Genomic DNA, 13,394 nt, shown 5'->3' on the forward strand with positions numbered 1-13,394 from the left:
CTTTCCTTAGTGTTTAAGACCAATCAGTGTTTATTGATTGTCTATTATAGACATTATATAGACCTATTTTCACTGGGATTTTAAAGAAATGGTCAAAAGACATTTAAGATGGAATTAAAGACATTATCTGAATATATAAGACTTGGCTTTAATATGAACAATTGGCACAAGTAAGTGAGTAAAAAAGAAAAAGTGAATAAACGGTAGGCAATAACCATATGTTATATGAAAATCAGCTTTTTAAGGTTACAAAAATGAATGTGATTATGCTCACATAAAGAATTCTAATACATTCCACAAACATATTAAGATTGGATTATAAATTCTATCCACAAGTCCCATGATAAACAACAGTTAAAGATATTTCTGAAGCCATCCTAGAATACTGCATACAATATTTCATTTAATCCCATAACCATTTCTTGAGGTAAGTACTACCAATCACTAACATTTTTGCTGGTGGAGAATCTGGGACCCAAACATTTTTCCCCATATAAAATATGTCTTGTAAGAGGCATGACTCAAATCCAAAAGTCTAGAAACTAAGCTGTTAGCCACTGAGCTGCACTGCTTCCTATAAAAATAACTGCATGTGTGTAGTCAAGGGAAATGTACAAAAGTCCATCTTCCTCCAGATGAATCTCACTACAGCGCTTCCTTGGCCAATTCCTGAAACACGGCATCACGTACTCCTATTTCAGGAAAAAAGACACTGATTATTTGCTTTATTGCATTAGGTTATGTGTCAGAGATGAGGCCAGAAAAGCAATCTCACATCACGTGTGTGACATCAACATGTAAGCTGGTCCTACAAAATAACATTTTCCATTTTTGTTTAAGGTATTGCAACACTGATGTGGTACCCTGTGTAACCCTTCTTTATACTTGTTCAGGCTTTTTAATCTTTCTCAGTTCTCTGTTTTTATTGCTATTCCATTTTTGGGTCCTCAAATATGATTAAATTATCTAAACTAGATAGCACAATTGAGGACCACATAGTACGTCCTCAACTACTTCAACTCCCAAAAGAAGAGGCAAAGTAAAAGGAGAAAAAGTAACCCACAATAGAATTAGAAATGAAAAAGGAGAAGTAACAACTGACACTGCAGAAATACAAAAGATCATGAGAGATTACTACAAGCAATTCTATGCCAATAAAATGGACAACCTGGAAGAAATGGACAAATTCTTAGAAATGCACAAACTGCCAAGACTGAATTAGGAAGAAATAGAAAATATGAACAGACCAATCACAAGCACTGAAATTGAAACTGTGATTAAAAATCTTCCAACAGTCAAAAGCCCAGGACCAGATGGCCTCACAGGAGAATTCTATCAAACATTTAGAGAAGAGTTAACACCTATCCTTCTCAAACTCTTCCAAAACATAACAGAGGGAGGAACACTCCCAAATTCCTTCTACAAGGCCACCATCACCTTGATACCAAAACCAGACAAGATGTCACAAAGAAAGAAAACTACAGGCCAATATCACTGATGAACATAGATGCAAAAATCCTCAACAAAATACTAGCAAACAGAATCCAACAGCACATTAAAAGGATCATACACCATGATCAAGTGGGGTTTATTCCAGGAATGCAAGGATTCTTCAATATATGCAAATCTATTAATGTGATAAACCATATTAACAAATTGAAGGAGAAAAACCATATGATCATCTCAATAGATGCAGAGAAAGCTTTCGACAAAATTCAACACCCATTTATGATAAAAACCCTCCAGAAAGTAGGCATAGAGGGAACTTTCCTCAACATAATAAAGGCCATATATGACAAGCCCACAGCCAACATCATCCTCAATGGTGAAAAACTGAAAGCATTCCCACTAAGATCAGGAACAAGACAAGGTTGCCCAGCCTATTCAACATAACTTTGGAAGTTTTAGCCACAGCAATCAGAAGCAATCAGAGAAGAAAAGGAAATAAAAGGAATCCAACAATGGAATATTACCCAGCCATAAAAAGAAACGAAATTGAGCTATTTGTAATGAGGTGGATAGACCTAGAGTCTGTCATACAGAGTGAAGTAAGTCAGAAAGAGAAAGACAAATACCATATGCTAACACATATATATGGAATTTAAGAAAAAAAATGTCATGAAGAACCTAGGGGTAAGACAGGAATAAAGACACAGACCTACTGGAGAACGGACTTGATATGGGGAGGGGGAAGGGTGAGCTGTGACAGGGCAGGAGAGAGTCATGGACATATACACACTAACAAACATAGTAAGGTAGATAGCTAGTGGGAAGCAGCCGCATGGCACAGGGATATCGGCTCGGTGCTTTGTGACTGCCTGGAGAGGGGGGATAGGGAGGGGGGGGGGGAGGGAGACGCAAAAAGGAAGAGATGGGAACATATGTATATGTGTAACTGATTCACTTTGTTATAAAGCAGAAACTAAGACACCATTGTAAAGCAATTATACCCCATTAAAGATGTTAAAAAAAAAAAAAGTAACACTATCCTTAAGCTTCTAGTGAACTCTACTGGAAAAAAATCATTATCAAAATCACTCATAATTATTATTATTAGGAGTTTAGAATTCTAATATTTTGGTTGCTGATAACTTATGATGCACGATTAGCATAGATATACTTCAGGAAATAGAGGTTCCTTGTTAGTAATGGGCACCTTAGCTTCCTTTTCTTGTTTTACCTCTCCACTCCAGATCAGAGGTGATGGAAGGATTAGATCTGGGAGTGGTCCAGAAAAAAGCAATTGCAGGAGATCCATGGGCATTGTAAGGAAAACAGGAATATACCTAATTTCTAATTCTATATTAAAGTTCTGGAGGACGCCCATTACAAATCTTCTATACGCTAAACCCGCTCCCCACCCCCCTTTACTTTGCTACTGATCAGGTACTTCTTGACTATGTCAATTTTTGATGCTTTAATACCTGTGAGTAGGGATAGGTCTCTTGATCTAACGATGCCGCCAGGAAAGGGCACAGACCAGGCATCAAACACAAGAACAATCTGCTCCCCATTCTGGCACCCTCCCGCACCCGTCTCCTTTTGCTTAAGGAAGTATTTACTATAAAAGAGTAGAATTTCCCTCAGCAAATCCTCTCCACTCACATCTCTTTTCCCCCTTTTTTCTTCCCGTCAGCTTTTGGACCCGTTACCTTGGCCATATGGCTGCCAACGGGAATCTAGCTCGCCTCAACTCTGCCCTTGTCCATTTTAAGTCCGTATTTCGCACAGATAAAATAGACTAAATCTCGGCAAGGGTCTAGAATTTAGAATTATGCCTGTTAATCCTGCCTCCGTCCATGAGTATCCATATAGGAAAGAAACCAAAACCCGAAAGTGGCCTTGTGCCAGCCTGAGCACTTGGGTTCCCAGCAAAAGACACAAGGTACAGCCCCAGTTGGAAACTCCCAGCCTCAATGAGGAAAAACGGGGTTTTCCAGAGACCTGTCCCCTTGAGGTTTAAAAGCGTGTCCCGTGGGAGCTTCGCTTTCGCTTCTCTAAGGGGTTGGAGCTGCAAGAGCCCAGATCCTCGCCGATCCCGGGGCACCTGTGAGTACCGTGGTGCGACCAGGAGCCCGGGGAGGGTGGGTTGGGCGCCGGGTTGACAGCGGGCAGCGCTGGCGAGGGGAGACTGACGGAGAGCATTGGGATCTGGGCGCGGGCTGCCACCGCTGAGCGGCTCGGAGGCTGCAGCGCCCGGTCTCGGGACAGACCCACGCAGCCCGCCAGGCTCAGCAGCCCCAGGTGCAAGTGGTGATGGGCCAGAGTACTCGGGTGAGGCTGCCGGCTGCCCAAGGGCAGAGCAGCCAGGGCTCTCCACAGATCCAAAGTGCAAGGCCGGGCTCTTCCCGGACGCGCCTGGGCGCGGGGCCCCGCAGCATGTCCCAGAGTACCCTGGCGTGCCGCGCGAGCGAATTTATGCGCCCGGGAGAGGAGCGCTTACCATGGAACATGGTCTGCGGGAGGCGGGCGTGGTCATGATGACCGCAACTGCAGCAGGAGCAAGCTCTCACCGCCCATAGTCACTCCCAGGACCCTGGTCTTCCGCGGAGTTGCCGGGAGTCCGTGCCGGCTAGGGCAGTCTCTGCAGCTGGTTCCTCCTACCCACGCCGCGCCTGCTGTTTCATCCATCCCAAGGGGGGCGTCACACACCACGGCCCGGCTCTGCGCTTTGCCTTTCCCATAACTTCCGTAGGATCAGCCGACAGTGTACTTTCAGTTTCTACTTTGCGCTTGGTCTGCAGGTTCGATCTCTGAGTTAATCACTGGGGCACCTTCATCTCCCCGCACACCTCCTTCTCCTGGTCATCTGCGTCCTCCCCTAGCGCTTCCTGTGCACCTGGACCAGGACCAGAGGAGGGCGCGGAGTCCCAAAGCACCGCAGAAGGAATGAGTTAGCCTTCTGAATCGGGGTGATTCGAGGCAAAGACTTTCCAGATGACCTCTAAACCGCTTTGGCAAAGGCGGGAGACTAGGATCTAAAAGCATCGGTTGCTAATGTGTCCACAGAAGCCACAGATGTGTAGGGCGAAAACTGGGCTATTGCAAGCGGACGCCAGGGAGGAGCCGTCGCAGCTCTTGCCGCGGATGTGGTGGTGGACGACGCCAAGTCAGTCGTCTTGTTTACAAAAAAAAAAAAAAAAAAGGAAGAAAGAATGATTAAGAGGGCCACGGGCCACGCCCTCAGCCTCTCTAACCTCTCTAGTCTCCTTCCTCTCTGTCTTTTGTACATGCACCTGCCCAGGTGAGACCTCAAAGAAAAATAACCCGGTGTGTCCACCTAATCTGGTAAGTGCTATCTTTGGACTTGATAATCAAAGCCCAAATTAGGTGGAGAAAGTGGAGACTGACAATAGATGGTAACAATGACTGCCTCGTGTGCATTTATCTGAATTGGCTAATAAATCAACTTATCCATCTTGACTGTCTGTTACAGAAAGGTTAATTTTTTTTTCTAGGTCTGAATTATTTAGGTATTTTCTATTTTCATTTGATTTCTGATATTCTACAGAAATCCTGCTTAAATGAAGGTGGGTAACGCAAAGTAATCGCAGTGATAATAGTGTTATGGCTATCATTTATCTAGCATTTGCTCTGTACTAGTATTGTGCTAAGTCTTTTATGTATGTCATCTCAAGCAAAATTTTCTGTGTGGTAGACAGTTTTGTTATCTGCGCTTCACAGACGTAGGAACTGAGACTTCCTTAAGTATCTGCCAGATTCACTCTGCTGGTTAGTAACAGGGTTGGGACACAAACCTACTGTAAACCAGCTCTAGAGTCCACACTTGGACCCCTGTGTTAGAAGTCCTGTGAACAATGTAGACATTGATGCCAGGAGAGAGACAGGGTCACATATCATGTGAATGTGCCTTTGCTCCAGTATGGGGACCTCGGAAAATTTCTGGAATTTGTGAATTCTGAATTGAGACCCGAGCAGGTCAATTAACTTGGCCATGTGAACATTCCAGATTCTGCCATAGTGTGAATGAAGAAAAGAGGAAAAGAAAGGAGAAAAATAATGAAATAGAGAGTGAGGTGGTGTTGCTTAAGGCTGAAACTTGGATTTCTATTTCTCTTTTAGTCTCACTTCTCACATCCAACCCATAGGCAAGTCTTGTCAACTGTACCTCTAAAATAAATCCCGAATCTATTCTGTGAATTGCCTAAGGGTAAACCATGAAAACCCTGCTGTCTAGGGGATCTTCCAGCTTTCACTCTTGCCCACAACCCTTTCATTCTCTTCATAGCAGCAGCATATTTATTTACATTTGCCACCCTCTGTGACCACTCTCTGGCCACTTCCCACTGCACACTGGGCTTTCAAGGCCCTGTGTGATCTGGGCCCTGCTGTCCTCTGTGACTCCCTCTGGGACCCATGGCCTTTGTCCTCCCTGTGTTCAGCCAAGCTGACTTCCACTTAGAACATTTTCTAGTACACAGCCATGCAGAAAGTAACGGAATGAGAGGGGACAACTAAGTGACATGTATGAGTGAGAACATGTGTGGAAGGGAAAGTATGTGAAGGCAGGAGGGGAATAGGAGGAAAGGGGAAGAGAACAAGGGAAACAAATGAGAACAGGAGACAGAATGCGGTGGGGAAAGCCAAGTATTTCCATCTGACTGGAACCTAGCCTGGAGGTGGGGAGTAGAGAAACAGAAGGCCAGAATAACTGGTAAAAATGAATGCTGTAACTAAACACAACTAGCTTGGCTATTGATTTATTTAAAATCCCTGACAGCAGCATTGAGGTATGTAATTGCACACAGCCTGCAGGTTTTAAAAATTTTTTTTAACACTTCAGGGACAGATAAAAGAGCATCCAACAATAACTTGCTCAACAGGAAATCCATCTTCCTTTTTCATGCAATCATCATAAAACCTGGTTGAACAAGGGCTTGTGCATAACTGAACTTTTGGGGAGCATGATCGGAAATTATTCAGAGCTCCAGGAGAGGAGATGTAAACTCCACACTGGACTCTGACCCCAAACGTGAAGAATCACTCTGAAGACAAAATTCGTAAAGCATTTGGCATTTTTATTGTTATATGAAAATTGGCACGTTCCAACTACATCAAGTTATTTTCGTCTATGACAGAATTAATACCATTTGAAAAAAAAATCCAAATGTAGTCTTAAATGCGTGTTTGATATTTTGATAAACTGAACATTATTTTTCATAAGACAGATAAGGAAACAATAAATGTTTTATGAATTTTTATATGCCAATGTTTTGTAATAGAGAAATGGAGTGGTTACCTTTATGTTCACTCATAGACACAAGAATTGTGCAGAAAAGCCAATATGTAAACAAAGTAGTATATAGTTTATGAATTATAATCAATAAACATTAAGAAGGAAGACATTTTCAGAATGATTAGTACAGTGTACTGAAAAAATGGAAACAAAGCAATATGAATATCAACTCAAAGAGAGGATTGTTAAAGATTAACTAATGTCTTTTTAAATGTTCTACAATCTTCAATCTAAATAGTTCATTATGGGTAACCTGAAAATCTTTTCTTGATAATTATCTGTAGTATTTTTACCCAACTTAATACGACCATTCTTTGTAGTCTGAGATCTGAATGCTAGATATCATTCTGTCTATAGATATTTTCTGAAGTTCCTGTAACTTAATTTTCCAGGCATAATATTCAACATATTTCAAACACACACACACGAAGGACTTCTTCATGGTCATGCCGTGTTCTGTGTAGAACACATGGGGCCTGTGCTTAGAAAGGGCTCTGGGTTTGATTTAATGCTCTGCAGTCGCTGTCTTGAAATTCTTAATTATTTTTGGACAAGGAGACTCTCATTTTCACTTTGCATTGGACCCCACAAATTCTATAATTGGTCATGCATACTCACACATATTAAGCTACACATGGTGAATAGCAAGGCATGTCTTCAGGTGGTTTCAGTCTGGTGGAGAAAACATGTTAAACATGTAATTTCAAGGATAAAGAATATTATGTAAAGGAAAGTTTGAGATGTATTTCAAACCAGAGGATTAAGGCAGTCTAGACTAATTTTAAAAATTAGTGGAACTAGCCTCCAGAATAGGTTAATTTACATCCAATGGAAAGATAGCTATAAGTGAATAACCTATAATTCTAAATCAGATATGTTTGATTTTCAAGCATGAGCTTGAGGATGAATTTTAAGTTTTGTCAAATGACTACCTAGCATCTATTTACATGGTAATGTTTTTTTGCTGTTGCATTCCTGAATAAACCACATATTTACCATAATGCTAAATTCAAGTTGTTAATATTTTACTTAGAAGTTTGCAATTATATTCATAATTGGAGTGTTTGTTCTTCATATTATATTCGACTGAGCCAGGGCCATTTTTGTCCAATTTTCTTAGCTTCATAAAAGGATTTGGGCATTCTGTTGTTTTCTAGAAACTGTAATGTTTAAGCATTCATTATATGACTGATTTGAGTTCAACAATGAAACATATTTAATTTCATGGGATGAAGCCCAGGGATAGGATGTGACTACCAGTTTCAAACATTTCAAGAGTGAAAATAAAAAGGTTTCTTCTGAAGGCTGAATCAAAATGGCCCCATCAAAATATCAGGAACTGCTGGAAATGTGTATGTCAGCATTATCAATGATTGCTTGAGCCATGGAAATGAATGAAATCATTCAACCTGCAATTTCAAAGAGAGAAGAGAGAGACAGTCAGTGCAAGGAGGAAGCTTGAGACATGGGCATTAAGGGTAGATGGAGAATTAGGTGCCAACAAACTGACAAATAATAGGTCGTGAAGTAGGAGAGACATTAGCATCCCAGAAAGCAAAGGGAGATAGAATTTCAAAACAGATTAAGTAGTCAGTATTTCCAAATGTCACAAAGAGATTGAACAAAATGAAGTTTGAAAAGTGTGCCCACTGAGTTTGGCATAGTAGAGATTGTCTATGGTCCTCATGACAACAGTTTGAGAAGAGCAGTGTAGTTAAGCGCAATATTCCAGTTTCTGAGATGTTAAGGGAAGATGCAAAGAAAGAGGAGACAACTCTTTAAGATGTCTGGTGAAGATAAAAGGAATCAGATAATGGTTTGAAAGGCATGTAAAGCGTAATGGAAGTTTCTGTTTTCATGTATGAGAGGTACTAGAACATATTTATATATTAATGGCTAAAATTGGGTTTTTCTGAAGAAGTAGGGAAGGTTGGAACCGAGAAACCCAAGACAGCAGATTTATGTTTTCTCCCTTGTGTCTCCTTCGCTTTCATTTCACTCCTTAAATTCTGTAATTCTAAATAATCAGAATCCACTATAAATCCACTATGCCTAATTTTATGTTCCTTATTGAAACGTTCTCTAGGGCACTCACTTGTCTACTTCTGGATTGAGTATTGGCTAGTCTAAGAGAAAAATACTGCCCAAATTGCCTTTCAGAAGGAGCAGCTGTATCTTATGTAGTTTGCATTATCCACTCTGTTTGTACACTAATGGATGTGTTGTTGGCAATCGGAAGTCCAGTTAATTCCATTCACTGAAATAGTATATTGAACTAGCTGCACCTACACAACAGGAAAAGTACTGAAAGAGAACTGCCAAGGAGATTTACTTGCAAAAACAGGTTTGCCTTTAGGTTAATTTCCTTTTACAGTTTAATATTTGATAAAGATTTATCAGGAGAAAGAAAAGAAGGAATTGTATTAAGTCAAATTTACGTCACCAAAACAAATATTTCTCAAGGGCCTCAAAAGACCTAGATAAAACTAAAGTCATAAAGATCATAGTCTCAATCAGGATTAACACAAACCAACTATAACAATAACAACACCAACAAAGTATGAATTTGATCAAGTCCATCACTTTTCTAGATTCAACTCCCCAAAATTTCTTTGGGCCTCTAATCTTTTTTTTTTTCTTTCTGATAGTGATCTTTGTGGCTATTGAAAATCCTCAATTTTGTTTTGTTTTGTTTTGATTGTTTTTAGATTTTACTTTAAAGTCACTGATTTAAATCTGGCGGTTATTGGAGAATGCCTGCAAAAACTGCTAGTTTCAGAGGATCATTCTTAAATGACCAATGTACCAGTACACACAACAGCCATTTTTTTTGTCCTATTTTTTTATTAGATCTCATTGTAGGCCACTTAGAGCATGTATTACAAAATGAAAATATATATACTGAAAACTTAAAAAATAAATTGAAATAGCTTAATACATTAAGGACATATTTGGTAAACAGCAAATTTTAAAATTTGCTAATTTAAATTAAAATAAGCTAATTTCAAAAGCTTACTTTAGGATAAAGAAAAGTTATAGTATGGGTTAGTTTGGAGTTAGAATCAAAGGAGCCTTCCTTTTCTAATCTGAATAGAAGTTTAGAAATCTCAGAGAATGAAAATGACACAGAATATCATTTTGAAAGGAGGGAAAAAACAAGAATTAGAAAATATTACATTTCACTGGCAAAAACAATGTCTTAGTTAAGACAGATCAGACAAAAAAAAAAAAGAATCTAATGAGGAAGACATTGTTAGAAAACCTGTTAAACATTAGGGAGGATTGCTAACATAGTAAAACAAACAAGCAAATCAAAACATAGAGCCGTCATTTCATAGGACATGTTACTCAAGAAATATATAATACTCTCCTGCATTGTTTGAAGAAATCATTGTATCTTCCTAGAAATAGTCAAGGTCAGCACATCAATGTGCTCAAGTCTCTCCCAACCCTAAATAATACCTTAAAAAAAATTCAGCACATAGTTATCAAGTAATACTATGTGCCAATCACTGTTCTAGTTGTGTGGGATATTTCAGTGCACAAAACAGACAAAAATAATTCCTGTTAAGTTGAGATTACATTCTAGTGGAGGAGGTAAACAATAGACAATAAAAAAGTAAAAATTATATTTAATGTTAGAAATTTATTAAGGTCTATGGAAACCAAGGGTAGGATCAAGATAGAGAATGTGTGTTGTGGAGGGGAGTGTGCGTGGGGAAGAGTGTTGTGATTCTAAATGGGCTTCAGTGGGAAAGTGACATTTAAACAAAGACTGAAAGGTGATTGAGTGAGTCACATGGATGTCTGTAAGAAGGATCTTCTGACTCAGTTCTTTTGAACATTTGATTTGCAGTCTCAGCATACTCTATGTAATCTCGTCTTAAAGTTTCCATGAATTCAACTTTCTTCATGCCAACTGTTTTCCTCTCTAATTAATCAGTAGTATTATGGCAAAGAGTGAGAGTAGAGAAGAAATATATGATGGTCTTTTATCCGTGAGGTCTTCCCCCTTATAAAATAGCAATTCCCCTTACCATATTCCCATATATTTTTCTCCATGTCATTTATCAACATTTGACAGATTTCATGTTTACTTGTTTGTTTGTCTTTTTCTCCTCACTATAACATAAGCTACATGAAGACATTTTTTTGGTTCACTGATGTATACTTAGTTCCTAGAACCTTTCCCAGCAAATAGTAAGTTCTTAATAAATATCCAGTGAATGAATGAATATTCTACAGATAATTGACTACATCAGGGAAATAACTAAAGAATTAGGCATATTTAACCTTGACAAGAAAAGACATAATCAGGAGTACAATCAGGAGTACAATCAAGAATGTGCCAGTACTGGCTCCTACTGGCCTGGGAGAGCTGATGACAAGCATCTCTTCTCAGCTCTGCATTCAGTGACGTCCCATTGGTTGCTTGAAGCAAGCCATGGTGAGAGTACTTCTGCCACAGAAACCAGCAAATACTAAAAATGTATCATTTACCAGTACACCATTGGGCACAACTTGTCAGATACTGGCTTAGCGAAAGAAAGCACTTTTTAACATTTAGAGCTATCCAACAATGGAATGGCCTCACAGGTGGTATTTAGGTCTATTTTAGAGATCTGCTTATTGAGGATATACATTGGAAAACTTATTCACGCGTGTAGAGTTGCTGGTCATAGGATACGTTGCTATTCTGAAAATAATCTGTCCCTTTCCCTATGACTCTAAAAATTTTGCCTACTGGTGTTAATTTTTATAAAGTTTTACTACAGTGTCTCCAGATATGGATTTCTTTTTATTTACCCTGTTTTAGATATTTGAAGCTTCTTGATTGTGGGCTGCTATCTTTTATCAGTTCTAGAAAATCTTAGATCTTATTTCTTCAAATATTTTCTCTGCCATGTTCTCTATATTCTACTTCTGAGATGTTATACTTTATCATTTTGCTCCCAAAATCTCTTACCATTTCCTCCATATTTTTCATCCCTTTGTCTTTCAGTGCTTCACACTGTTTAATTTCTTCAAATATTTCTTCTAGTTTACTATTTTTTTCTTTAATATTGTCTAATCAAATGATAAATCCCATAGAAAATTTTTTTCCAAATTTATTATGTTCTTCTGTTCTTGATTTTATATTTGGTTCTTTTTTAATGTGCTGTGCCACTTTTCATAGCTTATAGTGCCTGCTGAAATATTTAAGCTTGGTCCTTTATTTATTTATTTATTTTTTTGCGGTACGTGGGCCTCTCACTGCTGTGGCCTCTCCCGTTGTGGAGCACAGGCTCCGGACGCGCAGGCTCAGTGGCCATGGCTCACGGGCCTAGCCGCTCCGCGGCATGTGGGATCCTCCCGGACCGGGGCACAAACCAACGTCTCCTGCATCGGCAGGCGGACTCTCAACCACTGCGCCACCAGGGAAGCCCGGTCCTTTATTTTTTTATTGAATAAAGTAAGCACGTATGCTTTGTAGTCTTCTTATACCTCTACTACTTGTTTATGATAAGGGTAGAGTATCAAGTATTTGTGCGTATGTTTCTATCTCCTGTTTTTCTGCTTATTTTCACTCATGGGGTCTTATTTCTTTGTGTGTCTGGCTATGGCACATCACATTGTGTGCTAGACATTGTTTAGAAACCTCATTTGTAAGAATACTTTGAAGTCCAGAATGATGAGTATCATCCCCTAGAAGGGACTTTTGTTTTCTTTTGTCAGGTAACTGAAGGCACTTCCAGTCTGGGATCTTCTTAATCTGAGTTCCAGGTATGAGATTTCTTGGACCATCCAGATAACGAAAAGCTTGGCTATATAAGTCTATCAAAGGTTGTGTTACTTACAGTGCCTGTTTACAATAAGGGTACACTTTTTTGGTGTCTTAGTTTAAAGTAGTGAGTGGCTAATTAGAGCCTCCATTTTGAGCTCTTATTCTCTGATTCTCCTTTTTTTTTTTTTTTTTTGTATAGTAGCCTAGTCTTGATTTGTGGTTGCAATATTTTCTTTTATGTTATGAGACAGAGAGAGAGATTTAAATGTCCGTTTTTTACCTGCATTATTTACACTTGAGGGGTTTTTTCCCTCTTTTTTTGTTTTGTTTTGTTTTGTTCATGGTGTCTCTTGCTAAAAGCTGAGAAAAGTCTTCTTATCTCTTAGAAGAGGGTAGTTAGTATAAAGCTATCTACAAATGCTAAGGTGGAAAGGAGGGCTCTGGAGATCTACTCTTTTAAGCATGCAGATTTCTTCTTAACCTTCTTTATCTCTTCTCTTTACCATAGTACCTCCTTCTACTTTGCTTATTGTTCAAAGTTCAGTCCCTTAGGTTCTGTTCCTCAAGAAAATTATCTTCAAACTCCTATGAGGGGCTGGGGAGATGAGTGGAAATAGTAATAGTCTTCCTTTTCTTGGTAAGTTTGTGGGACTGGAATCAAACTAAGTTGCCTAGACACTTGTCTCCAATGCTTCTTTGTTAGCAACACTTACTGCTGCCTTCCATGCATAGAATCTGATGAAAGAATTTTTGCTAAGGAGAACCTGTTCTCTTCTAATTGATATAACTTTTTTCATCTGCTAACCTCTTGTTCTCATTGTCTTTATGGAATTTTACAAGTTTTTATTCCTTTAATTTGGGGAATGTTTCTAG

At 39.2% G+C, this 13,394-nt stretch overlaps 1 protein-coding gene and 1 pseudogene across 3 annotated transcripts in view; one reads left to right on the forward strand and one right to left on the reverse strand.

The window, feature by feature from the left end:
- The window catches only part of IL7 (interleukin 7), a 52,201-nt gene extending 47,628 nt beyond the window's left edge, over positions 1-4,573 (reverse strand). For all 3 annotated transcript variants that reach the window (XM_024751605.1, XM_024751607.1, XM_024751596.1), the window contains exon 1: positions 3,944-4,573. In XM_024751605.1, the coding sequence (XP_024607373.1) occupies positions 3,944-3,953 (10 nt within the window). In that variant the 5' untranslated portion in view covers positions 3,954-4,573. The remainder of the gene's footprint in view (positions 1-3,943) is intronic.
- The window catches only part of LOC112403861 (glyceraldehyde-3-phosphate dehydrogenase pseudogene), a 125,437-nt pseudogene that overhangs the window by 41,609 nt on the left and 70,434 nt on the right, over positions 1-13,394 (forward strand).

The sequence above is a fragment of the Neophocaena asiaeorientalis genome, unplaced genomic scaffold, assembly GCF_003031525.2.
Source record: "Neophocaena asiaeorientalis asiaeorientalis breed wild unplaced genomic scaffold, Neophocaena_asiaeorientalis_V1.1 scaffold596, whole genome shotgun sequence".
NCBI classification, from domain to species: domain Eukaryota; kingdom Metazoa; phylum Chordata; class Mammalia; order Artiodactyla; family Phocoenidae; genus Neophocaena; species Neophocaena asiaeorientalis.